Here is a 27,217-nt window from a genome sequence, read left to right on the forward strand (position 1 = left end):
AAATGAAGGGGTTGGAGAGAGACTAAAACTTATTCGAGAAGTTTGGCAGTGAAAAAAAGTTAACAGAGTGAGGGAAACATGAGGACAGAAGACTTTGTGGGACAGGAAGACATGAAGATGAATGTAGGCTGAAGAGAAAAGAACGAGATGGGAAGTAAAAGGGGGATATGGCTGGGGATGTTGTTGGACCAAGCTCTCCATGAAGGGGCAGGTGCTCTGTTGGACAAACATTGCCTGGGTTATGATGGAGGTCATGACAGTTTCCCAGCTTGGGGGGTGGTGTTGGGGGCATCCTAGCCTAGTGAGGGAGACTGATTGCAGACACAGGCAACTCCTCTCTGCTAAATAGAGTGGTGACTGGTGGTGGTGGAAAGGACTTCCCAGGGAGTTGTCAAGAATCAAGTTAGGCCCTGGCTGGTTGGCTCAGCGGTAGAGCGTCGGCCTGGCATGCGGGGGACCCGGGTTCGATTCCCGGCCAGGGCACATAGGAGAAGCGCCCATTTGCTTCTCCACCCCCCGCCCCTCCTTCCTCTCTGTCTCTCTCTTCCCCTCCCGCAGCCAAGGCTCCATTGGAGCAAAGATGGCCCGGGCGCTGGGGATGGCTCCTTGGCCTCTGCCCCAGGCGCTAGAGTGGCTCTGGTCGCGGCAGAGCAACGCCCCGGAGGGGCAGAGCATCGCCCCCTGGTGGGCAGAGCTTCGCCCCTGGTGGGCATGCCGGGTGGATCCCGGTCAGGCGCATGCGGGAGTCTGTCTGACTGTCTCTCCCCGTTTCCAGCTTCGGAAAAATACAAAAAAAGAATCAAGTTAGCCAGCAAAGAATCAAATATGGAGGGGATTAGACTTGAAAAGTACTTAAATACAAGACCTGGTGGATGGATTGAATACTGAGGATGAGAGGGAGTGAAGATTTGAGGACAATCCCTAAGTTTTCCGCATATGCAAAAGGCAGAGACAGTTAACATTCACCAAGTGCCTCTCTGGAGCCAGGCATTGGTCCTGCACACCACAAACTCATTTGTTTCTCACAGAGCTCCCATATTATGTTTGCCATTTCACAGATGTGTAAACTGAAGCAAGATTATCAGCCCCAGGTGTCACCATTAGTAAGTAAGTGGAAGAGCCAGGATTTGAGTCCAGGGTATTCCAGAGATGGAGGAGGGGAGGAGAAAAGTTGGGCCAGAGCCAGGATGGTCCATGGGGGTGAGCAATGCAGAGTGAAAGGTAAACCGTCCACAGATGTGTGGAAGGGTGAGGCATTCCAGCAGGAGGAAGGCATGGCCAGTCTCTGGTCAGGAACAGAACTCAGCAGCCTGGTAGAGAGGACAGGAAAGGTGGAGGAAGGATTGGGGAACAAAGGTGAGGGAGGGAGCAGCAGGTTTTGGTTAAGGTGGCAGCTGTCAGCTTGTGAGGAGAGGAGGCATTTGTGCACAGTGGAGGAGGTGGGGAAGGGGGTGGGTAGATGGAGAGGTGTGATCTTGGCAGAGACCAAGCAGGGCAGAAGGCATAGGAAGAGGCTGGGGCCCGGTGGGGCATTGATACTGGATCCAGAACACAGTGGCAAGCTTAGAGACACCCCCTGCATGCCCTGCCTAAGAGGGACAAGTTCTCTTAATTAACTTCAGGGGAAGGACAGCAGATAAAGAGGCCCTAAGAAAAGCAGAAATAGAGGAAACTGGGTTAGGAATAAATATATGCAAAGGGAGGGGAAAGGAAGGAAATTAGGGAAGTACAGGTGAGTAAACAGTAAGAAAGGGGCATCAGGAGAGGAAAAGGAGAGGGAAGTTGAAGGTAGAACCGTCACTATCTAGTGCACCCCAGCACTCTATCCATAACCCTATAGATGCCCCATCTTGGGAGAATTGGCTGCAGTGGCGGGGATGGGGGTGGAATGGGGGTAGAATCTGAGACAGGCCAAGACCACTGAACCCGTCCCAGCTGAAACCAGACCATAACCAACCTCAAGTCACTAGTCTCGTGCAGTCTGTTCCTTCACCCGTAAAATGGGGTTAATGACAGGTGGCTGGATGTCAAAGTATTTGGAAAGCACCACAACAAGGGAAACTTATTTTGAAGCTCTAATCGAATTAAATAAGATCATGTAAATCCAGAGCCATACGAAATGAATGTAGATGTGATTGGTCTGTAGATGCAAGTCTAGGACTGGCGGGATAGATTCACAGCTCTTCTGTCTGCCCAATTTGGCGAGTTCGAGGTCAATGCCCAGCCTTTCAGCGAGGTAGGAGGTGAGGACCTGCGGCTGGGCAGGTGGGGTGTATCTCCAGCTAGGGGTGCAAGGCTCTGGGGGCGAGTTCAACATGCACTTCTCCTTCGCAGCCCCCAGCATTTGGTCTGTCTCCTAAGAGCACAGGCCCAGGCAGTGCTTATCCAGTTGAACCCACGTCCCTAAGGGGACCTTGCTCCCCTGTCATTTTTTTCCATATAGAATGAAATTCTCCTTGTCTGTGCCTCTACCCAGCTCTGCATCCTCGCCTTCTTGGTGTTATGGCCTGGTTAAGTCCCATCTCCACTTGGTGTAGCTCCCCCCTTTCTAGGACTGAGAATGCAGCAAAGAAGGGGGAAGGAATAAAGGAAAAGTCGGGGTGGAGGAGCAGGGAGGCAGGAGAGAGACGAAACAGAGAACCCGAGAAAGAAATATGAGAGTGGGAAAGACCAGCACAGAGGCCAGAAAGATCTGGAGAGACCAGCAAAAGAGACACAAGCGCTCGCCACGGACTCCGTAATGATTCTTTCTGTAGGCGTTTCTGGGCGCCTCCGCGATGTTCGGCCCTGGGCTTCCCAGGACGCGAAGGGCTGCAGGGTGCGGTGGCCTCACCTCCCCCCTTTCTCGCCTCTCCCTCCCCACCTCGCACGACTGGATCGTAACGGCGTCGGCGCGCGGGGCTTTTCGGAGCAGTCGGGTGGAAAATAGACTTTAACCCGCTTTGTGGCGACAAGGACGCCCGGAGCGCTCCCCCGGACTAGGGCTCTCGGGGCTCTTGCAAGCCACTCCCAAGACCCGGCCTGGAATCCCTGCAGATTCACGCGGCACGCAGAGCCCCTGGCCTCGGGCGCCGGGAGGCCCAGCGCGGATCTGCACACCCAGGCGGCGGCCGAGCCACTGACTGACCTCGACAGCTGCGAGGAAGCGGAACGCGCCGAGGTCCCCATCTGCGGCCGCAGGGTCCCGGTCTCAGCCTCCCCGTCACCGCCCAGCGCCCTCCTCGGCCTCGGCGCGGTCTCTTCCTGAGGCCTGGAAGGCCCGAGTGAAAGTTTGCGGAGTACTGGTTCTCCTTGCCAACAGCACTCTCGCTCCCAGAAATTACTGCACGAAAAGGAGACTGGCGAGAGCAGAGTCATCCGCTGTTCTGCAGCCGCGGGTGAAAGGTGACGGCCAGGGGAGGACCGACGGCCACTGCGTTCCTGGGACTGCGGGACTGTCTTCCCGGAGACGGAGTCGACTGCTCGGCCAGCTCCAGTGTAAGACAGTGTCGCCGAGGCCCCGGCCTGGCCGGCCGCCTGCACTTGACCCCCGCTACCAGAGGAGGCGAGGGGAGCAAACTGCCTGCGCTGGAGCCGGCGGTCCCCGTGCGAGCCGGCCACGTGGCTGTGGCTGGGCCAGGAAAGTGCTTCCGAGTCCCGCGAACTACGGCTCAAGAGCTGCAGGGCGACCGCTCTGGCGGCGTCTCTCGCGCTGCCCCGGGCCTGGCCCTCGTGAAAAGTATTGAGTGTCCAATTTCTGGAGCTGTCCTCCTATGACACTCAGAAAACGCGAAACTTCACGAACGAGGTCGCGGCCCAATAGACAGTGGTGGGCGAACTGGAGGGTCCGGTTGCCAGAAAAGCGAAAAGCTGCTTCTTGGGAGAACCTATTTGCTGGACCTTAAACATCCACTCTCCATTCGTTTCCAAGTTGTCTAAGAACTTAACATCCCAGGACGAATTGGAGAGGGCTCAACTGAGTTACAAACAGGGGAATGGAGTTGGAGTTTCTCCCAAGCCCCCGGCCCCACGGCCGCCTTCTTTGGCTATCGCGTGCGTTGAGCAGGTTGCAGCGGCCGCCGGACTCAGCTAAAGGGCAGAGAAGCGAGAAGATGCCCGCGGCGACGGGGTGGAGGTAGGCCGGGATCACCCCGCTGAGGCTCCAGGCCGGTTTTTGCCTCCGACTGCTGGCTCCTTCCCTACGCGCGGTCCTTCGCCCCGCCCCGCCCCGCCCCCCACCTTGGGGCAGGTGAGCCCCGGCCAATGGGCGAGCGCGGGGCAGGTGCCCGCTAACCCGCGCCTCGCCGTGCGGCGGCCGCAGAAGCTGGGCTGGGCACTGCTGGAGGACGGGGGTCGGGGGTCGGTCCTGACTGGACTCGCAAGGGAGGGGACCGAGCTCAGCCCCCAGGCCGTAGAGACTGCTCGCAGCACCGCACTAGTCCGCGCCAGTGCACTCGCCGGGAGCTGCTCGCTCGCGGGCAGAGGCCGGCGCGCCTCGCTGCGCGCGGTGGCCCGACTCCGCGTTCTCTGGCTTGCACGCCCCTCGCGGATCCGCGCCTGGCTCACCCGCAGGGGCTGAGCGCAGGCGGGCGGACGGGGGAGGTGAGGGGTGCTGGTGTGTGTGCATGTGCCTGGCTGGGAGTACACCCCGCACGGCGGCGGCGCCAGGACGCGGAGCGCTCCCCAGAGCCCGGCTGCATCTCTCGGCTCTGGCGCCCGCGACCATGTTTCAGCCCACAGCCAAACGCGGCTTTACCATTGAGTCCTTGGTGGCCAAGGACGGCGGCACCGGCGGGGGCACTGGCGGCGGGGGCTCCCATCCCTTGGCGGCCGCTGCCTCGGAGGAGCCGCTCCGGCCCACGGCGCTCAATTACCCTCACCCCGGCGTGGCCGAGGCGGCCTTCGTGAGCGGTTTCCCTGCCGCCGCAGCAGCAGCCGCCGCGGGCGCCGGCCGCTCGCTCTACGGTGGGCCCGAGCTCGTGTTCCCCGAGGCCATGAACCACCCCGCGCTGACCGTGCACCCGGCGCACCAGCTGGGTGCCTCCCCGCTGCAGCCCCCGCACTCCTTCTTTGGCGCCCAGCACCGGGACCCTCTGCACTTCTACCCCTGGGTCCTGCGGAACCGCTTCTTCGGCCACCGCTTCCAGGGTGAGTGCCCACGCTGTGCCCGCCTACGAGGCCGGCCGGCGCCCGCGCTGCGGTGACGCGGAGAAGGCTCGGGGCGCGCGGGGCTGTTCGGAAGTTGTTACAAGAAGGCTGCGGGTCCTCAGAGGCCGATTCCCAAGCCCAGGAGAGAGACCCGCGCCAGATCCATCGTGCTTCTTGCTGCGTTAGGTCCTCTCCCAGAGAGACAGGTTGCGATTACCAGGTTTTCCCAGTTACGATGCCGGACGCCAAACCCGGGAGCATCCTTAAAGTCTCTTCCAGTCCTCCCGGAGGCCTGCCTTAATCTCTCCAGGCTGAGCCAGTCCCAGCCCAGAGAGCGCAGTGCCCAACACCCTCCCTCTTCCCAGGCTGGACCTGGGACCACACTTTCCTCGCACGTCCATCACCAGCTCCCAGGGATCTGCCCTAGCTGGCGCGTCCGAGCAGGGCAAAGTCCACTTGCGTGCCCCAGTCTGTGTGAAGAAGGGGCAGCGGTTAGGGCAAACTGAAGAGTTAATGTTCAGTATGGTGTTGTCCGCTGTCTTGAGAGATTTCTCAGCAACCTCGGCCCGACTTCTCCAAGTCACACGCGCCTCTCGGATGCAGGTGAGGAAGGTTTCAATAGCAAACCAGCTTCCTCCGCCTTTTGCCTACTCTCGTAGCCCACCGGCTGTGGGGGAACCGGTGGCCGCCTCCCAGGCAGGGGGCGGGGGCAAAACGCTTTTAAGGTCGCAGTCTCTCCGAGCCCCCTAGTCCGCTATGGGCAATGGGTTTGCTGATGAAGATCTTCCACTGGCCTTACACACGCGCGCGCGCGCGCGCACACACACACACACACCGATTCAATTATCTGACTTTCCCGAAGAAGAGTTGCATTTGTTGGAGTTAGTTTTCTGCCTTGAATTTGTTGGAGTTTGCTTCTTTTCTTTTCTCTCTCTCTCTTTCTTTCTTTCTTTCTTTTTTAAACGAGTAGCTTTAATTTGTGCAGTAATTCCTTTAGTTTCCGGCTTTAGTTTGTTAGTGTAGAACCGGACCTCAGCCTCGTGAGGTTCCATGACTCCGAGCTAGGTAACCAGCTTTTAGTGAAAGAAATGAAAAGGACTTGGCTAGAGCTTGGGTTCCTGGAGCTAATCTGACGGCAAATCCGTCTACACAGTCAAAATAAACTGGATAATTGGTACAGTTATCTGGATAATAAGAGAAAAAAATCTCTTGAAACATTAACTAAGCTGCTTGTTTCACGGGAAGCCTTTCTCGGGTCCCAATTTGTCAGACTGTTTTCTCAGTCCCGTCTGGCTAGTAGACGGGCTGATCCAATAGATTCCACAAAATAAGAGAATGTAATTACTTAAACAAGAATTTTTGTGGACACACATCTCCCCTGAAGATTTCAAAGAAAATCATCCAGGGGGAAAACAGGCCTACGGGTGTCAGGAGATTTGGGCGAAAAACCTGTCAATTAAAATCAATGTTTACTGATAAAATTAAGTTTTGTTCAAAACTGAACAAACCACGTCCTCCATGGCTCGGTTCCGGGCCTGAGTCTTTAAACCCTGTGCTCGCGGACCGATTTGAGAGTCGCGTCTGTTTCTAAACCTTTGCACCAGGTGGGTGGAGGGACTGGCGAAGGGCTAGCGGCTCGGACTAGAGGACAGAGCCGGTCCTAAGCCTGTGGTCTTTGCTCAGCCACAGAAAGCCTTTCCCCGCGGAGCCCCCGGCTCTGGACCCGTGCCCCATGCCCTCCCAGCCGCCTTCCTTGTCTCTGGCCTCTCCCGCCCAGGTTTGGGGCGCCGAGGGCCTCTCGAGAGCTCCAGCTCCGGCTCTGAGCATCCCCATCCAGACTAGGCCGGACAAATCTTCCGCAAAAAAAATTTTCCTTTTGGAAATTGCCGCTGCTCCCTTAACTATCAGTCCCCGCGGGCACGTTGTCGAGTTGCAAAACGTTTGGATTTTTCTCTCAAGAACCGTGTCAGGATACGGAAATGGAGCCAAATGTGGCTGCATTTTTGAACTCGGAAATTCGTTGGGCACAGAACGACTTGAGAACCCTAGACGTTTTGATTTCGGGAGGGTCAGCCTCGCAGCAGACCTGTGCGCGCCCGTGGCGGGGTGCCCTGCGGTGCCGGAGGGCTCGCGGCTGCGAGTCGAGCCGGCCCAAATCTTCCCGCGCCGTGTTTTCTAGAGAACCGGGTCTCTGCGATGCTCATTTCAGCCCTGTTTCAATACTAGAAATGAAACCCTACAGGAACGAAAAGAGACGTGTCTGCGTTCAGGACGCTGCACTCTCTTCGGCAGCCTGTCCGGCTGCTCAGGGCAGCGGCTTCTCCGCTAAGCGAGGCGGCGGAAGAGGAAAAGCCAGCGCGGGATGGTCGGAACTGGGCTGCGGGATCCTGAAGCAGAGGGAGGCAGCTTTCGAGGCCCGGAGGGGAGGTGCCAGTGGAGACCAGGTGTTGGCTGCCCTGCGGTGCTGTTTCCTGGACTTCAGGAACTTTCCTAGCTACTGAACAGCGTGGGAGGGGGGGGCTTGGGAGACTCAACCTTCCGGGACCAGCGTTGGTAATGGATCGGTGCTTCAAAGAGCGCCTTTGTTCCGGCCGGAGGGGAGGGAGTGAGGTTATCTCCGCTGCCTGGCCAGCCTCTCCCTCTGGTAGCCCCAGGCTTCTCCGCCCGTCATCAGGCCTAAAGCCCCGGGACCTCCGAGGCCTCTGCTGAAGGTTCTGCAGCTCAGCCCTGGGCCCTTCAGATCCCTTGCTTCCACCTCCAGTTGCTTCCTCCTTGGGAGTCTCTACTGCTAACTCCTAGCCAGTGCCTTGATGTGGCCCGCAGAGAGAGACTGGAGGAAAACGGGACTGGGTGGGGTTCAGTTCCTAGCTCCAGGGACGGCTAAGCCAGTCGCTTTTTACTTTCTCACCTGTCCTTATCTGAAACTGACAGCCCACTCTCACAACTCAGAATTACGGGATCAAAACAGGCCACACCACAGTCCCAAGCTTGTTCTGACCTTGTACTCCAAATACGGGAAACTGAAGTCGTCCTAGGGGTGGTTGAGGCCCCCCACCCACAGGTCAGAGTGAGATGGGCCCTTGCACATAGGTACCTAAAGCAACAAACCACCCGTGTCCTTACATAAAGATGTAGCTATTGATCCGTTTCTCAGGATGGTTAATTTTGTACTAAACATCCTCTTTCTTACAGGGAAAACCCTGCTTATTTTGTCATCACTTATCAGCATCTTGAAAAAATTTCCTGCCTCCTGCTTCTTTGTGGTTGGATCAAAAGGACCCCTCTGTTTCTGTACATGCATGTGAACAGACTGCAGATACATGCTGTCCTCCCTGACAGGACATGACAGTGAACTGGGGCCATTCTCTCAGTGAGGCAGGCCCCAAGCAACCTAGCTTTCCCCTAAAATAGCCAGACTGGTGGCAAGTGGACATGTGTGTGTCAGAATGACAGCGAAGCCTGTTGCTTCGATCCTCCACTTTGGATTTATAAACACAAACAGAGAGAACTCCACCACAGAAGGGACTGACACAAACTACAACCTTATAAAACAGCCATCAAGGCACACACTCTGTGTCCTGCCTCTTCCGCCACGTACTGCCCTTCACACCTCTACCTCCCATTCACTCAGATCTGCAGTCTCTCTGCTGCCACCTCACTTCTGACCAGCCAGGGCCAGTCTAGCCACTGGAGCCAAACCCTGCAAATGCTGGGAGAAGCTAGGCTTTCTCTCTTCCTCTCCAGCTCATTTGTCCAGCGGAAACTCCTGTTCGGACTTGACCTGTGTTCAGAATGGTGTTATTTTTTGAAGCAATTTATTTTAACATCAACAAGAAGTATCTGCTTCCCACACACCTCTCCCACCTCTCTCTTGCCCACACTTGAGACCTTAATTCTTTTTCCTACCTGGATAAGGCTCTTCCTTTCTTTCTCTCTTACCCCTCTCTGTCAGACCACCTCTCTGATCATCTATCCCCTCCACTACCACAAATTAAACGTCTCTTTCTTCAGTCAGGCCTTACCTAGAATCCTGGGCCTGCTCCATATTGAAGGGCCCCATGGGTAGGCTGTCCCCCTCCATCTTACTATGATGTGACTCCCCTCCCTTTTGTAGAAGCACAGATCCAACCACTTGAAATGGATAAGATGACTGAAAATTAGTGGCTTCTCTCAGTCAGAGGACTTTTATCTCCCCCCAGGAACTAGCCCCTCATTGCTAGGAAACCCTGTTCTATAGAAAACCCCAGCAATAAAGTTTGCTTGTAGTGGTGTCTGAAGCCCAGGGACTTGGAGAAAGTAATGTCAGGCAGTTTCCACCAGCAGAGGGACATGAACCTGGAGAGTTTTAGCAACAGCATCTCAATATAAACCCTGTTTCATTTACAGATGTATTTTCAGAGATGGGAGATCTCAGCTGAATGATCCAAACAATTGTCTTAAGAACAAAACAACAGGTCAAGTTGAGTCAAACCAGTGGCCACTTCTGAAGAAATTCATTGGATCAGTCGATCTCGACAGCTCACTCAGTCAAAATATTCTATCTAGGGCTCTGCGTTATTGGTGGGTCTGGGGGACTGTTATGCGCCACTGCCCAAGAACCCGTGGGTGATTTCAGGGCTTTTTTTGAGCTGTTAGCATGTGCAACCAAGCCAGAGAGGGCCCTACTGGGGGTAGGGGTGGGAGTTCTCAGAGACTGGGGCTCTGGGTGGAAGTTTGTTTGGCTTTTGTAGTTCCTGACCCCACCACCTCAGCCTCATCCAGTCCAATGTCATCCTCTCCTTCTGCATGTAAAAGCTGAGTCTGCATGATGGCCAACATTTGCCAAGGGACAGTCACACTCTTTGAAAATCCTGTATGGTGGATGGGAGAAGAAGACTCCCATCTGGAGCAAATATTTATGAACACCCATGCAGAAACCAATATATCTATATCTATTAGAGAGAAAGATGATATCAAGATATTTATAAACATGTTTCTTTAGCACAGAACTATTCACAGATGAAGCAAGATCTTTTCCCACCAGAAAGCAGTGAGAGCCTCCTGTAGAGAGAGGCTTTTACCCGAGGGGTAAAGGGAGAGAGGTGGGGAAGGACAGAAGAGCCTGACCTTAGACCTGCAGGTGCTGCCTGGCCATTTTTTACCACTGGCCTATTTTTACCTACTGGCAAGGTAAAGCCTGGGCCTGTTGGTAGACATTTCCAAAGGGCTAGTGGCTTGAGCAAGGCTGGTTTAAGCAGGTATGAGGAAAGACTTTCTTGGCTATCTTCTAGTTCCTGAATCTGTGTTTGGCCTGGGGATGCCTAACAGCTTCACGGTTCACCTTATCACGTTAGGACAAACAGCCCTTTCTCTACGCTTGGTCCCTCTTTGGGGGAGATATAATGGGACAAGCAGACAAACAGAGCTAAGTTTTTTTCTCGCACCTTGGGCTCTTGGGTTGCTCCAGGCACTGTGATTTGGGCTGATAGACGCCTCCCCAGGCCCCGGCCAGCGGACTGCACTTCTGCACTTCTCGTCTCCCGACCGGACCCGTAGCTCTGGGAGTGTGAGGGGGTGTTGGGGAGGAGAGTGGACTTAAGGAAGGAGAAGCAAAAAGGAGAGGGGAGAAAGAGGGAGTCAAGGATGGGAGAGGGTAGCGGTGCTCCCGAGGGAGTACGCGTGCGAGCCGGAGATGCCGGCCAGCGGCTCACGCGCCCTCTCTCTGTCTACCCGTGTGTGTGGCGTCGGCGGCGCGGCAGCAGCGAGCGAGGTGCCCCAGGACGGGCTGCTTCTGCACGGCCCCTTCGCACGCAAGCCCAAGCGGATCCGCACGGCCTTCTCCCCCTCGCAGCTGCTGCGACTGGAGCGCGCCTTCGAGAAGAACCACTACGTGGTGGGCGCCGAGCGGAAGCAGCTGGCCGGCAGCCTCAGCCTCTCGGAGACGCAGGTAACAGCCGCCCCGCCGGGAGCGGCCGCGCTCCCCCCGGAGCCCGGTGGAGGTGGGCGCGGCGGTGGGGGCGGCCGGAGTCCCTCACCGTCCCCGGAGCCCTCTCCTGCCCCCGCGCAGCGCTCCCCCGGCCTGTCCTCAGGGCCCCGGGCCCCAGACCTCCGACGGCGTCTCGCCTGGCGGAGGCCGCAGTGTTTTAACTAATCAGGTTCTAAGGACTCGCCAGGAGGGGAATCGAGTCTTATCCCGAGTCTGCTCCCAGAGTCCGTAGGAAGCACCGGGTCGTCCGCGGCCCCCGCCACGCCCCACGCCCCACGCCGGGCAGCCTCGGGGGCGCGGCCAGCACGGCGCTGGGTCAGACCCTGACCCCTCCCCCGCCGCTCCCCGGCGCTCCGGGTTTCGGGCCGCCCGGGCCTTCCCCGCGGGGCTCTGCGGCTCACGGTAGCGCCAGCGGAGGCCTCGCTGCCCAGCGGGCCGGCAGGGGGAGAAGCCCTGTGCGCGCCCAGCAGGAAGGTCAGAGACCGGGGTGCGCTGGGAGCGGCCAGCCCTGCCTGGGGCCGGAGGGCGGCCCCGAGCCCCGCACAGCCCGCGGGAACCGTGGGAAGTGGGGCTGGGAGCGCGCAGCACCTGAGGGCCCGGGATGGTGGGAGACAAACTCCGGGCACCCAGGGGCTGGATAGAAGGGCGGCTGAGCTGGGGAGAGGGTCAGCTCCCCTGCCGGAGGGTTCGGACTGGGTAAAATGACAATTATCACGTATTTTTGTAATTGATCATTTCTTTTTTAAATTTAAAGTAGTAGATGGGAGTTATAAGGAAGCAGATTTTTTTTTTTTTTTTTAAAGAAAAGACTTTGCCACAAGTAAACGTGCACGGGAGCACTGCCTGAGCTTTCGGTCCGCTTGAGCACGACTCGCTGGAGGGGCCTCAGAAGCCCTGCTCCCTTCCGTCCTTGTCAGCTCCCCGATTTCCAAAGAAGAGGTCTGCAAGCTGACCTAGCGCTTCATCCTCCGCTCGCTCTCCTGTGCTTCTCCACGCCTACCCCGTGCCACCCTCCACCTTAGTGAGAAGGTGCTGGGCAGGGCTGAGGGGGCAGCCTGGGGTCTCCGGAGAGCAGTGAGAGCAGGAAGGGGGCTTAGTGGGGGAGTCCAAACCCTGAGTCCCCAGCTCCCTGCGGCCCGCTGACTCCACCCGCTCATCCTCCCGTCGCATTTTAGTATCTACAGTACCATCGTCCTGTCTGATACCCCACTTAATCAATGCCTTGCTCCTGTCTCCGCTAAAGGACCTGTATTTCCCTCCAGATTTGCTAGCTGAGCTGTTCCATCCGTAGAGATAAAGCTTACAAAACAACGGAGTTAATTCTAAATACATTTTAAAGGAAGATTTTTTTTAACACGTTCATAAAATAATATCCCTTCCCCTTTCCCAGCAAACAGCATTTTAAACTTGTCTGAAACAAGGAATCGATTTAAGAATGGTGTTTACAGCCTGACCAGGGGGTGGTGCAGTGGATGGAGTGTCGACTGGGACGCAGAGGACCCAGGTTCGAAACCCCAAGGTTGTCGACTTGAGCGCGGGCTCATTTGCTTTGCAACGAAGAATTGATGCTTCTCATCTCTCTCCCTTCCTGTCTGTCTGTCCCTCTCTCTGTCTCTGTCTCTGTCACAAACAAACAAAACCTATGGGGTTTTTTTATACTGCTCACAAAAATTAGGGGATATTTCAAAGTGAATATGAAGCTATAAAATATTCCCTTATAAAAAAGGAAAAAAATAAGAATGGTGTTTACAGTTAAACTTCATTTAAAAGGTACTAGCTATTGCTGATCAGGCGGTGGCGCAGTGAATAGAGCGTCAGACTGGGATGTGGAGGACCCAGGTTCGAGACCCCGAGGTCGCCAGCTGGTTTGAGCAAAGCTCACTAGCTTGGACCCAGGGTCTCTGGCTAGAGCAAGGGGTTACTCGGTCTGCTGAAGGCCCATGGTCAAGGCACATATGAGAAAGCAATCAATGAACAACTAAGGTCGCACTGAAAAACTGATGATTGATGCTTCTCATCTCTCTCCGTTCCTGTCTGTCCCTCTCTCTGATTCTCTCTCTCTCTCTTTCTCTCTCTGTCTCTGTAAAAAAAAAAAAAAAGTACTAGCTATTAAATTTTAAGAACACAAAAGGATTTATGATCCCACCACCTACAGATTAACACTTGTTGAAATAATGTCATTGTTTAAACTTTCGATTTTTTAGCTCAGTGAAAGCATTTTTAATTAACTTTCTTTAGCTGATTCTAGCTGCTTGTCAATATTTGCTCCTAACAATGCCAGTTAGTAAATATGATTCTTTCATTTTCATTGTAAGACTTACATTTAAAACAAACTTATTTAAAAGCTTCCCTATTAAAACTCATATCTAATATTGTTCCATCTATATAAGTGAGCTGGTTTTAGCATATGGAGCAAAAAATAGTAGTAGAACCACAGGAGGTTTGGGCCTGAGAAAGCTGCATGTCGAGGCTGTCTCTCCATGGGACTCCGAGGTGGCGACTGAGCAGAGCTCCCAGGCAGGCAGATGCAGTTTCACTATTTGCCTCCTTGCTCACTGACTGTGTGACCCTTGGGTGAAGTACTCAGCCTCTCTGAGTTCCATTTATCTCCTCCAGAAAATATGTTGTTTAAGGATTAAAGGCACTTCATATTAACTCAAATAACATCAATTCTTATCCCCGGTACTTCCTTCCCTTTATTTGAAGTAATATATCAAGATAATATTATAATAAGATCCAAATCTGGGCTTCCTGACTCAGTCCGTTCTTTCTGCTACGTCCAGTCTCCTTTATCATCAGAGCTGTCTTTCTGTCCTTCTCCTAACTTATCATTTGGGCCTATGTTATATCATTAACTAATCAACGCTCCATCTTACAGTATTTACCAGGCAAGCTAACCTCATTTCCAGCTATCAGCTACTTGTCAAGCATCAGTGGCTCCCATCAGCCCCCTGCCGTTTACTTCTGCTGTCAATATCTATAGTTTTCTCTCAGAACTCTCTAATCTATCCTTCACAGATAGCTGTTTTATATCTAGCCATGTACTTATGTCTGCTCTCATTATACTGCCTCCCAAAGCCAATTAATTTATATTTCCTGATTTCTATTAATTATAGTGTTCTTCCTAACAATAACTCCTATTTACCCAACTGTTGGTGATCTCTGTATCGTCTATTTTGTTTTATCTTCTGCATACTTACCATTCACCTCAAACTTCCCTCTCTATAGATCTACTTAGCAACTGACAAAGATAGTATATTCCTACATCTGCTAATGGTAATCTATCATCATCAGTCCCAGCTTTGTCTTCTTTCTGGGCCTCAGCTGCTGTATTTGTAAGGCTGAATAAAATCAGGCCTGACCTGTGGTGGATAAAGCATCGACCTGGAATGCTAAGGTCACTGGTTCAAAACCCTGGGCTTGTCCAGTCAAGGCACATACAAGAAGCAACTACTACAAGTTGATGTTTCCTACTCCTCTGCCCCCTCTTTCTTTTTTTCTCTCTCTCCTTTCTCTAAAATTAATAAAATAAAATCTAAAAAAAAAAAAAAAAAGGACTGAATTAAATTAACTCCAGGGTTCTTTCCAACCTGAGTTTCTGCATCTATATTCTACTTCTCTGTGTATAATCCTTCATATAAGTCCTCAGAGCTCACAGTATATCTCCCACATATCAAAATATTAAGTGAACTTTGCTGTTGTTTAATCATCTGCCATGTCCAAATATATCAGTCTGTTGATAGGCTGTCTCTATCTCACAAAGAAATTTTAAAATATTGATTCCTCGGCTCTACTCAGAATTCTCTTAGGAGTTTCAGGATGGGACCCAGGAAAAGTTTTGATGAACAGCCAGCCTGAGCATCTTGGCTCTGGGAGGCAGAGGCCAAGTCTTCCTATTTCTCATTGTACTCCAGGGCCCAGCTTAGTGACCAGTAAGGAGTAGATAATCCATAAACATGTGATGAATGAATGGGCAGACTTCTCTTAATGGTACACATAGCCATATGTTAATTTATCTGTCATTCCCCTTGCTCTCTGCTGTCACTGTTCCCTGCCCCTCTGTTTTCTATCTTTCCCTTGCACTTTCTTCTAGATTGTTGATCTAGAAGATCTGGTTTTATCCATGGATAAAGCTTTTGGTAAGGTTAGGCAAATCAGTGTGCAGATCTTAATCCAGAGATCAGGTGTCTCTGTATACCCAAAGCTTTAGCATGGAGTGTCAGGAGGTGGGCACCCTGAGCTTCTTTGCTGGGGCAGGGCTGCATGTGTGGTTGGGGTAGGGTGCTGGGATGATGGTGGGTTTATTCAGAAGGTGGAAGGAGGAGCCCCAGGCTCTTCTCCGTTCTGGCTCTAATCACTTTCTCCTCACTGCTGTGGTATAGCCCTGGAGTCTACATGGATGATGCCCACTTAAGTTTAGTCCTGGTGGCTAGGTCAGATGAGAGCCACAAGTGCAAATGAGTGTGTGTGTTTGCGTGTGCATAATGGGTGTGTGTAACATCGTGTTCCCACAATATGGGGCACATATAGGCTTAGTGTTATTGATCCCTAAGGTCAGGTGATATCATATGTACATATCAGATGCTGGCAAGCCATCATATAGCATGGAATGTAGCTTGCATGTGAGGGGGCACAGTCATTTTAGGGAGATGAGAGAAAGCATTCCGTTGCTCCAGGCTGATCAGTTGGTCTGTGTTTCCAGCTGACCCTCCTGCTCTGAACAGTTCAGCAGGTGTCTCTTGACCTTCCCTGGCTTTAAGTTTAGCTGATTGTGAAGGGAAAGGGTGCAGAAATGTGGTCCTTGGCCTTGGAGATTCCTCAGTTAGTAGTGGGACCTAAAAACAAAGTGTGCACACTTGTAGGATATGCACACTTTGCATCAAGGGGGACAACTAGAGTCCCCTTGAAGTGATGGGACTGTGCTGAGGGAGGTCAGGGGAGACCTACACGGTTGATTCACCTAAGAGTGAGGGAAGCATCTAGGCTGGTCTGAGAGGAGACAAGAAGGCTTAGGAAGAGTTAGGGCTGTGGTTGGGGGGGGGGGGCGTCAAAGGCGATCTCAGTTTAAGGGGGTGAGAACTGAGTTTGCCATGGCAGTGGGCTTGGCCTTGTGAGTGGGGGCAGCTCGCATGATCAAATGGACCCCTCATCCTGTGTCTGTCCCACAAAGTGAGAGGATGGGAGGAAAGCAGGTTGGGGAAGGGGCTTGATTTATGTCTCCAAGCCTCTATCTTGTCTGAGGACTTTCTCTGTGCCTGAGGAGGATACAGGCTTAAATTAAAGCAGAAGAGGGAACAGTAGGACAGAAGGAAGAACTTTTTGTATTAAAGTTACAAAACTCAAATACCCCTTAATAAGGCTATTTGAACTCCTTGAGGAGAGAACAGGTATTCACCTGAAAGTGTGCAGGGCCCAGGAGTCCCAGACCCTTCCACTTGGGTGAGCTAAGGTTGGGAGTGGTGGAAAAGAAGGGATCCACAGCTGGTTCATTCAGACAGAAGATTATTTCAGAGTTAAGTCTGAAATATTGGCTGGAGATGTAGTTTGCATGCTTTTTAGTTCATTTGTCCATTCACTCATGCATCAATACATGCATGCCTTTGTTCATTATTTTTTTTCTTTTTTTTCTTTCTTTTTTTAAAAATTCATTTTAGAGAGGAGAGAGAGAGAGAGAAGAGAGAGACAGGGGGGAGGAGCTGGAAGCATCAACTCCCATATGTGCCTTGATCAGGCAAGCCCAGGGTTTCGAACCGGCGACCTCAGCATTTCCAGGTCGACGCTTTATCCACTGCGCCACCACAGGTCAGGCGCCTTTGTTCATTAATGCATAAATTGATTACTCTGCTAATGCATTGACTGTTTGATTCATTCATTCGTTCTTCCAGAGCAGTTTCATCTTCTTCATCCAGCCTAACTCAAACTGACCCTTGTCCTCCAACAATAAGTCTCCCTCCCTCAACTTGCCCCTATAAGTGGTTAATACAATCCACAACATGGAGAATTAAGAATTGACAGTCTTGGCCTGACCGGTGGTGGCATAGTGGATAGAGCATTAACCAGGGACATGAGGACCCAGGTTTGAAACCCCAAGGTCACCGGCTTGAGTGCAGGCTCATCCAGCTTGAGCATGGGCTTACCAGCTTGAGAGTCAGATCACCGACTTGAGCATAGGATCATAGACAAGATCCCATGGTTGTTGGCTTGAGCCCAAAGGTCACTGGCTTGAAGCCCAAGGTCACTGGAATAGGTCACTTGCTTAGCTGTAGCCCCCCCCCCCAATCGAGGCACATATGAGAAAACAATCAATGAACAACCAAGTGATGCAACTGAGTTGATGTTTCTCATCTCTCTCCCTTCCTGCCTGTCTCTGTCTGTCTCTCAAAAAAAATGACCATCTTGAAGAAGTGTCCACTGAACTAAGCCAAAAGAAGATCCTGTCTCTTCAGCAATTAGCACTTTCTAAACCCCTTTACTAATTAGACCACAATCCCTCTGCCATCGACTTTCTCCTGTTTTCCAGGTCTGGCCTAGAGCATAAGGCTGGGTCACCTCATCTCTCTGGCCAGCTGGCTGAACAGACCTGAAATGTGTCCACTAGGACTCCAGAGCAGACTAACTCCCTGCTTTGGTTCTCCAGGTTCTCATAGCCCAGTGAGGAGACAGGTTTGAGCAAATAAATTAGCGCACTGCTGGGGTCACCATTACTGAAATAGGAAAATGCTAAGGAAATACAGATAGGTGATGGGGCAGGTCCAGTTTCAGAACATCTGAGCAGGGTTTGAAGAACTAAGTAAGAGCATTTCAGGTGGGGTAACTCAGGTCAAAACAGAGACTCTTGGAAGAGTGTGGTTTATCAAAAAAACTCAGATCACTGAGGTAGGGACTTGGGAGACCAGAAGGAACCTCTCTTGTCAAACTCCCAGGGGTCAGAGACGGGTGAGGGCTTCCTCCAGCCAATATCCTAACTGTGCCTTTGGGACTTAGAGAAAGGTGTGGGGGTGTGGTGGGGGAACGGGTACAGAAGAAGCACAGCCTCCTAAGGCTGGCTCCCACAGAGCTGGCAGCCACACAATGTGTCCTGGTTCCTTTCTAGGCCCTTTGTCCTCTAGGGAAGGGGCTCTGGGGTGACCCCAGAGTTGTCCCGCTGGATTGGAGAGGTCATAGGTGTCACTCTTATTTCCTATTACACTCAGAGCCCAGTTCCTTTTATTTTCCAAGTAAAAAATAATTATTAATTGTTATCAGTAATGCATTAAAGAAAGTTCAGGGAAGTGGAAAGAAGAAAGAAAAGTTGTCCAAATGTTGGGTACATATTCTTCTAGTCTTTTTTCCCCCATGCATAGATTTTGTTTTTCAATGGTTGTCATAATACTGTGCCCAAACTGTGCATCCTGCCATTTTCACTACTATTACTAAGTCATAAGCATCCCCGTGTTAGTACAGTCTTTGTAAACAGCATCTGGACACTCAGCCCAAGGCTGTTCAGAAGATAGCCAGCCTGCCTGGGGAGAGGGTTCCTGGCCCTGTTTCTAGAAGGCTGCCTCTTTGACACCAGTTATTTTCCTGGAGAAAATATTCAGAATCACCTTTCATTTGGGTGTGCCAGGAAGCAGTCCCTGTATCTGAAGCTCCACCACTGAAGCCTTCCTCCCTTGGACCAGTGAGTCTAGGCAAGGGTAGTAGGCTGGGTCCATCCTACTGTAGGCAGGTCTCCTTCTAGGAAGGAGTCATGGGAATGTGTGAGAGGGAGAAGGAACAGATAGGGGCCCTCTGTCCCTAGTGCTGCCCAGGGTTGCCCTAGATCATCCTGTCAGCAGGCCAGCCATGCCTAGTCCTCAGCCAGCCCCTTGGGCTCTTAGGAATCCGCCCCAGGCCAGCATCCAGATGTGACTTGTGACTCATGTACATGCCTTGCACAGGAGGCAGGGCAAGCTCACCCACCTACTATATGGCACAGTCACAGCAGGCTCCAGGGTGGGTGGGTGAGGGGCAGGAGCCAGGCTGGCCTCCAAATTTTTATGCTGAGAACCACCCAGGGCCCAGCAATCCCTGTGTCCAAGGAAAGATGAGCATAGAATGCAGAAGCCCTGTGCCTAGAACATCTGCCATCTTCCCCATCTACCTGAGGTGACACACAGGTGAGGAAGGGGTCTGAACCTTGCCCTGGAAATGAGGGGAGAAAGCCCTCCCTTTGTTTTATTGCCTGAGGCCAGACCCCTCATCTCTTCCTGTCTCTAGCTGGCTAGTCTGCTGGCACCAAGCACCAGCCCCCCCCCCAATCCTAGTGCTCTAAAATCAGGGACAGGACAGATGGTGCTGTGGAAACCCTCGGTGAGGGGTGGCTAGGGGGAGCCCCAGGGTGGGTGGGCTCCATGGAAGGGACAGAGGTGCGTGTCTGGGGATTGTGAGGGTGGGGCATCCTGGGCAGAAAACTGCTCCCCGGGCCTGGGTGCCAAGCCTGCTCTTGACTGCCATTGCCTGGCTTTATGGCAAAGACCTGTTCCTTTCACCCATTCTCAGGGAGTCGGGGCTGGACAGGTTGTCCTTCTGAGGACTGCCCTTGGCCCTGCCCAGGACTCAGGGATCTCTCCTCAGCAATCACTGCTCCTACCCCAAGCCAAGGTCCTCACCATCAATCCACACACAGCTTACCACTGGCCATGAGCACAGGTTCCACAGATCGCCCTAGCTGCTTTCAAATGTGCTGTCATTTCCAGGAAACCATCCATGCTTCGTAACCCTGCCCTCTCTGCACCACCTTCCCCAGAGGCCCTCTAGAGCAAAAGCCCAGGAGGTACCCTGGAACTGCAAGGGCCCCAGAAAGCATTTTTCCTATAGAGGAGAGATTTAAGCCCAGAGAAGGGAAGGGACTTAGAAGAGGATCAGCCAGGCTCCTGCCACTGACTCAGAATGGTCTGGTCTGGCCTGGCTCAGCAAGCCAAGTATAAAATTGTGTGGTCAGGAGGAGCGGACAGACGGAGCACGTGATAGCTTTATATGTTCTCTCATTTCTGCCTCCATTAACCCTGTGGAGAGGTGATTATTATCTCTTCTCTAGAAACTGGTAGAGTCCCAGGTCTGCCAGGCTCCAGAGCCTGGACCTCCCTCTCTGTTGTGCTGTGGCTACAGGATGCTCAGCAACTCCATGACCCTCCCTTCCCTCTGTTAAAAGGGACAGGAAACCAGCCCTCTCTGGTCCACTGTGTCCTCTCTAGCCCTAACGGTGGCAGCTGGCCAGGGAAAAGGATCCTGGTCTTGGTTTCTCCGTCTGGCTCTCATCTTGGCCGCTGGTTGGCAGGAGTGCTGAAGCCCCTGTGGCTGCTCTGGGGGCCTCCTGGGTGTTTCTCACCTGTGCCCCTCCCTCCCTGGCCCAGGTGAAGGTGTGGTTCCAGAACCGGAGGACAAAGTACAAGCGGCAGAAGCTGGAGGAGGAGGGGCCCGAGTCCGAGCAGAAGAAGAAGGGCTCCCACCACATCAACCGGTGGCGCATTGCCACCAAGCAGGCCAACGGGGAGGACATCGATGTCACCTCCAATGACTAGGGTGGGTAGCCATGAATCCATGAGGGCAGAGTGCTGCTCACTGCCGGCCAGGCCTGTGGATGGGCCCAGCTGGACTCTGGCCACTCCCCGGTCAGGCTGCGGTCACATCACAGCCCCATAGGGCTTGGAACCTGGGGCTACCACTGACAGAGGGACAAGAAATGGGCTGGCTGAGGCCTGGGACTGCTTCGCCTTCTCCTTGGAGAGCCTGCCTGCCTGCCTGGGCAGGCCGACAGCCACTGCTGCCTCCCAGCCATTCTCCATTTCTCTCTTATTTTTGTTTTGAAGCATTTCTGTTTTAATTTATTTTTCAGGCACCCACTGTAGCTCTTAGTGATCCCCTGTGTTTCCCTTCCCTATGGGAACAATAAAAGTCTCTCTCTTAATGACACAGGCAACCAGCTCCAACCCCCGAGCTGTGAGCCTGGGGTGGTGGAATCGGGTTCTGGGGCCAGTGGGGACTGCCAGCACAAGCGTGTTCAGGGCCTGGGAGCCTGGGCGAGGGGGCTTGGAGGCTCAATTTATTAACTCCTTTCCTTTGCTGGTTATTGACCTGGTCTCTCAGGATGCTCCACCTCCACAAAAGAAACTGAGGCTAGACATAGGGAAGGATACCCCTGTACAGGAGGGAGGCTATGCTCAGGTCTTTGCAAATATGTTGAGCAATGAGAGTCAGGTCCAGGTAGGTCAGAGGAGAAAAGAATGTGCATAATCCCCCATGCTTAGGGACTCTAGTGGCTTCTCCAGTCGAGGAGAAATTGGAGGAAAAGGGGGCTTTTGGGGGCTGGGTGGAGGGGACACCCTTCACAGAGGTTCACAGTCCTAGCCCCAAGTCCTGGCCCTACCAGGATGCTCACCTGTCCCTGTAGAACCCCTGTGCAAGTGAAAGCTTCAGAGACAGGGCTTGAGTGTGAGCCTGCAACCCTCACCCAAGGACTCAGGGTCTCCCAGCCTGGGAAAGAGCTCCAAAGCAGGACACACCACGCTCTTTAGTTCACCTGCCCTTCAATTTGTCCCCTTGTCTTTCCTGCTTGTTACCCACCAAGGTTTCCTCCATCCTAGAAAAGGAAAACCTGTATTCCTAACCTCTTCCTTATGACATCCAGTCCTGTCTCTACTTCTTTACTTCCCAAGTGGTCCCCAATCTTCTGCTAATGCTGATGACAGTCAGTTGCTGCTGCCCCCTTATGGCCAAACTCAGAGGCCTCTCACCTGGCTTCACCTGCACCCCAAACTCTGACCATTCCCTCCTGACTCCCCACCCCTCCCTACCTGTATCCGGTACCTCTGACACCTTCTGCCCCTCTGAGTCCTTCCCAGTCTTGTGCTTGCCTCGACACCTCTGTCCACCCCAGAGTCAGTCCATGTGCCCTTGGCCTGGGGCCCTGCAGCCAGTGCCAGGACTTGTCTTTGGCTCCCTCGTCCATGCCTCCAGCCGAGCTCCATTGAGCTGCATACCCACTGAGCCGGCCACCAGCTGTCTGCTGTATTCCACACCCCTCAGTACCTCAAACCCAAAGCATTTCTCCACCTGTTCTGCAGGGTTGCCCACCATGGCAAATGGCCAAGGTTTTGTCTACCTTGGGAAACAGGATACATGGCTCCTGGGGAATTGGGAGGGGAGGAGAGGAATAACAGGAATAATGAGGTTTGTGTGGGTGTTGAGGATGAGGCCCACTTCAAAGGAGGACCTCCATGCTACAGCCAGGGTTCTCTCCCTTGAGCCCAGTTAGAACCCTGTCTCCCCCTTCCTAAGGTCCCCAGCTTTGGCCTCTCCTACCTCACTCCCGGTACCCTCTGCTCAGTCTCACCCATGTCATCCCTGCTCCTCAGTGAGCCATGGGTTCTGCCTGAGCTGTGCCTTTACTTACACTGTTCCTGGTGCCTGGAATGTCCTAGGGGCTTGATCTATGTCAAAGTCATTGGAAAGATGTCAAAGGCCCAGCCTTGTGGCCTAGGGGCACACCTAAGGATCCAAAAACAGAAGGTCCTTCTGCTGAGACTCACTTGGGACTAGAAACCAAAGGGCTGTGTCCTATTCCAACGCCCCTTGCCCCATAAACCACGAAACTGCGTCCCTCACATCCTGAATAAGTCCAAGTTAAACCTCAGGTGCACTCCTTCACTGTCAGCCAGGTGGGATGAGCTCTGGGGACGCAGGTTGGGTGAGGATGAAGAGAGGAGGCATCCTTTGGCACTAGTAGGGGGCAGAGGAATGGGTGAGCTATTCCTCTCAAGATTCTCACTTGTTGGGGGAAGGGTACAAGAAGATCACAGCAGAGCATCCCCTGTCATACATATAAAGAGCTGGAAAAGACCCAAGGAAACCTGCCAATCTTCCTAGGCCAGGCCTGCTGGGGGCGGGGCAGGAGTACCAAGCACTCCCATCCACCCCCCATGTTGTGCCTCTTCCTGCAGACGGTAAATATTGGTGTTGTGACTTAATTAATAAAGGCTTCTGTGAGCCTGAAAAACATGGAATCAGGATGAACTATTTTCTGAGCTGCGGGCTTGCCAGGTTTGCTAATTTGGGAGTTTTTGGGCCCTCTCCAGGGAACAAACCAAAGTCTCTCTCAAAGAGACACAGATGCAGCCGGGAAGGGGAGAAGAAGCCTAGGAATGATGCTCCCTTCCCTCCCCCAGGCTCCCGGGGGGGTCAGGGCATGCAGGGCTGAGGACAGGTGGACGGGAGCTATGGCATCAGGCCTTCCCTGAAGCAGACACAGTCACATCCCTCAGTGGCACTGGACTCCGGGCCCTGCATGGTGGGGGGGGGGGCTGAGGTATGATGAGCACCTGTGGGAACCCCAAGCTGCATCTGCATGTGGCTGAAGATGAGGGAATACAAAGGGAGCTGTTTTCAACTAGTGGCCTAAGCTCTGTGCCTCACATCCAGGGAATGATCTTTACACATCCTCTTGTCCCCGGAACTTTTGAAATTAGTCCCTCCAGCCTCCACAACAGCATGGCTGGTGCTCTTAGCATCTCTGCACTTGGCTCACACCAGCTCCTCCTCACCTCACAGGTAGGTGCTGTGACTGCTTCTCGCAGAGCTTTGTGGAAGCCTCGCCAGTGAACTGGGTTCTGGCCAGGAGGGAGCCAGGCTGGGCCCATGGCCTGTGGTGAGCTCGCGCTCTCCCTAGCTCCTGTTGCAGGGCAGCCCCGCAGGGGGAGGGGCAGGGAGGCCAGCAGGCTGAGCGGAGCAGGCCCAGCCAGCTTTCCTGTCAGACAGGCGCTGCCAATGCGGAGCCAGACATCAGAGCAGGTTTAACCAATTACCCGAGCGCCCCATCTGCTGTCTGGGGTGTGTGTGAGGGTGAGTGCCTGTGAGGGTGTCTGGGAGTGTCTGGTCTGGGAGGGCTGTGGGCATGTGTGCATGAGTGTGACTGTGTGGGAGTGTGTGTGTGGGGGTGCGGCTGTGCACGTGGGCAGTGTGTGGCTGCATGTCTCAGTCATGCCCCCTCACTTGTCAAACACTGAGTACCAGCTTATGATCTTCCTGTCTCCCCAAGACCTGGGCGTCCACATGGCAACCCTCACCCAGCAGCACAGTCTCAGTCCTCACTCTCCTCGTCACCACCCACTCTCGGGCCTTATCAGATCCCATGTTCTTCCTGCTCACTCAGTTTTCCTCTATATCCATGCTTGAACTCACGGCCCCTCCTGGCCACGGGCTCCTCTGTTCTCTCTCCAGCATCCTCTTGTCCCACTGTTCCTTAGTTGTCCCAGCGTGGCAAAATCCTGACCTTGCTTGAATCTGTTTCCTTGCCTGCCCTTGCAGCTGAGTCTGTAAGTACATCAGGCAAGTTTACTGGTTGGCACCCCTGGAGCTCCAGCTGAGGCCTCACCCCTGTTGAAAAGTCCAGCTGAGGCCTCACCCCTGTTGAAAAGTCCACTCCCATTCTCCACAGGGGATGTCTCAAACAGTCATCCTCCTTCCCACACCTCTTCTCCCCCTCACCCTCAGCAGAGGACTTCACTTCCATCCCGGAGAGAAAGAAACACCGGAAGAGAACACCTGCCTATCAGTCAGGGCCTGGCAGGAAGAGGCGGTCCCTTCAGTGGGGCACTTTGAGGAGAGCTGAATAAAGGAATGATCACGAATTTTGGAAGCCAACAAGAGATGTTGCAGTACCCCAGGCTAGCAGCAATGGGGAGCACATACAGCCTTTAGGCCTAAAGACGCAAGGGGCAGGAGCAGTTACCAGAATCTGGAAGGCCAGCTGGGTAGAGAGGGCCCTGGATGGAGCTGTGGCCTTCAGTAGAGGAAGGCCCACAGACAGCAGGGGAGACCAGGGGAATAAATCCCTGTCTCACCCTCCTCCAATCCTCCAGTTTCCTGCTGGTTATTCCCAGTGCTGGGAGCCAGATGTCAAGTCCATTGGAGTCAGCCTCCTGGAGAGCTGTTGGGGAAGGGTGCAGAGTAGGTCTGGAGGAGCCAGGGAAACTAGCCTCTTACCCCTCAACTTTCTACCCTCAAACACACACTGTCTGCATCGAGCCCAGCCTCTCCACCTGCCTCCTGTTACTACCCAAGTCTCTTCTCTCCTCAAGGAGCATTCTCCCCACACCCCTGCAGGTCCTCATTCTTGGGTGGTTCTTCCTTTTCTGCCTTTACAGTCTCTTCTACTTTCATCCACTAGAGTTTCGATAGGCCCCAAAGTCTCCTGTCTAAAACCCTCCCATAGCCCTACATCATGCTACAGTCATCGTCATGTGTCAGCCCAACTCACAACCAAATTTCTTTAAAGAATGATCTACACTGGCAGTCAGTGGGAGGCCTGCTAACTTCTCAACCCATAAAGATCTGGCTTTTGCCCTAATCACACTTCATTGAGACCATTCTCTGCAGCTCCTTTCAGGGAACATGCCCTGGTCTTCATCTTCCTTCTTCTCAGCACTTGCTAAGTATGTGGACAATTGCTCCCATTTGAAGAATGCTCAATTCTTGTCCTCTGGGATATCGTACACTCATCTTCCTCTTACCTCTTGTATTAGTTTGCTAGGGTTGCCAGTGACAAGCAACACAGACTGAGGCTTAAACAACATAAATTTTCTCATATTTCTGGAGGCTGGAAGCCCAAGATCTAAGTGCCAGCAGGGTTGTTTTTTCCTGAGGCTTCTCTTGTTACCTGGCAGAGGACTGTCTTCGTGTTCACAGGTTATTCTCCCTCTATGCATGTCTGTGTCCAAATTTGTCTGTGTCCAAATTCCTTCTTCTAAGGACACCAGTCATATTGGAATAGGACTGACCTAATGACCTCATTTTACCTTATTTGCCTCTTTAAAGACAGTCATATTCTGAGGTATGGGGGATTGAGACTCCAACGTATGAACTTGGGGAACAAAATTTAGCCCATACATTTTTCCTTTCTTTTCTTCTTCCTTTCTTATTTCCTTTCCTCCTTTCTTGTTTTCTTTTTTTCTTTCTCTTTCTTTATTTCTTTTCCTCTTTCTTTCTCTCCCCTTCCCTTTCCTTCTTTCCTTTTTTTTCCTTTCCTTTTTTATTTTTTGAGAGAGAGAGAGGGAGAGAGATAAGCACCAACTTGTAGTTGTAGCACTTAATTGTTCACTGATTGCTTCTCATATGTGCCTTGACTGGGGGGGCTCCAGCCCAGCCAGTGACCCCTTGTTCAATCTAGTGACCTTAGGCTCAAGCCAGTGACCTTCAGGCTCAAGCCAGAAATCATGGGATCATGTGATCATGTGGTGATCCCACCACGCTCAAGCTGGCGATCCCATGCTCAAGTTGGTGACCCCACGCTCAAGCTGGTGAGCCTGCACTCAAGCCAGATGAGCCCATGCTCAAGCCAGTGACCTCAGTGTTTCAAACCTAGGACCTCAGTGTCCCCAGTTGACACTCCACTACACCACTACTGGTCAGGCAGCCCATATAACACTCCTTGTGGCTGAACTTCTCAGCAGCCTCATGTTTCTCCACTCAGGTCACAGAGATGGGGACGACTTGAGGAAACATCCAGGTCTTCCTCTTCTCAGGCCACATACTCCCTGGGTGGTTGCCTCTGTTCCTTTAGCTCCAGGTGCTCTCTCGATAAATGGACACCATGCCACTCTACATATCCAATCCTGACCGGCCTCCTGAGTTTCAGACACTCGTCTCTCAATAGCTCGACTTGGTTATCTTACAGGAACTTCTATTAACTTGTTTTTATTTTTATTTTTTTAGTGAGAGGAGGGGAGGCAGAGAGACAGGCTCCCACATGCACCCTGACCGGGATCCACCCGGTAAGCCCACTAGGGTGCAATGCTCTATCTGGGGCCCTTGCTCCATTGCTTAGCATCCCAGCCATTTTTTTACCTCCTGAGGTGGAGGCTATGGAGTGCCCGAGGTCAACTCACTTGAACCAGATGAGCCATTCTGTGGGAGGGGAAGAGAAAAAGGTGGGGGGGGGAGAGAAGCAAATGGTCACCTCTCCTGTGTGCCCTGACCAGGAATTGAACATGGGACATTCACACGCCAGGCCAATGCTCTACCACTGAGCCAACCAGCCAGGGCGACTACTAACTTGTAAAACAGAATGCATCACCTTCTCTGCAAATTTGTTCTTTCTTCACCAAGAAA

General features: G+C 53.0%; 1 protein-coding gene across 1 annotated transcript; it reads left to right on the forward strand.

Moving 5' to 3' along the window:
* The first annotated feature begins 4,271 nt into the window (after nt 1-4,271).
* EMX1 (empty spiracles homeobox 1) lies at nt 4,272-23,069 on the forward strand. The gene is made up of 3 exons (XM_066267377.1): nt 4,272-5,127; nt 10,869-11,053; nt 20,467-23,069. The coding sequence occupies exons 1-3, from the start codon at nt 4,605-4,607 to the stop codon at nt 20,632-20,634; spliced, it is 876 nt and encodes a 291-aa protein (XP_066123474.1). The 5' UTR covers nt 4,272-4,604; the 3' UTR covers nt 20,635-23,069.
* The last annotated feature ends 4,148 nt before the right edge of the window (nt 23,070-27,217 follow it).

This window comes from Saccopteryx bilineata, chromosome 3 (assembly GCF_036850765.1).
Source record: "Saccopteryx bilineata isolate mSacBil1 chromosome 3, mSacBil1_pri_phased_curated, whole genome shotgun sequence".
In the NCBI taxonomy this organism is placed as follows: domain Eukaryota; kingdom Metazoa; phylum Chordata; class Mammalia; order Chiroptera; family Emballonuridae; genus Saccopteryx; species Saccopteryx bilineata.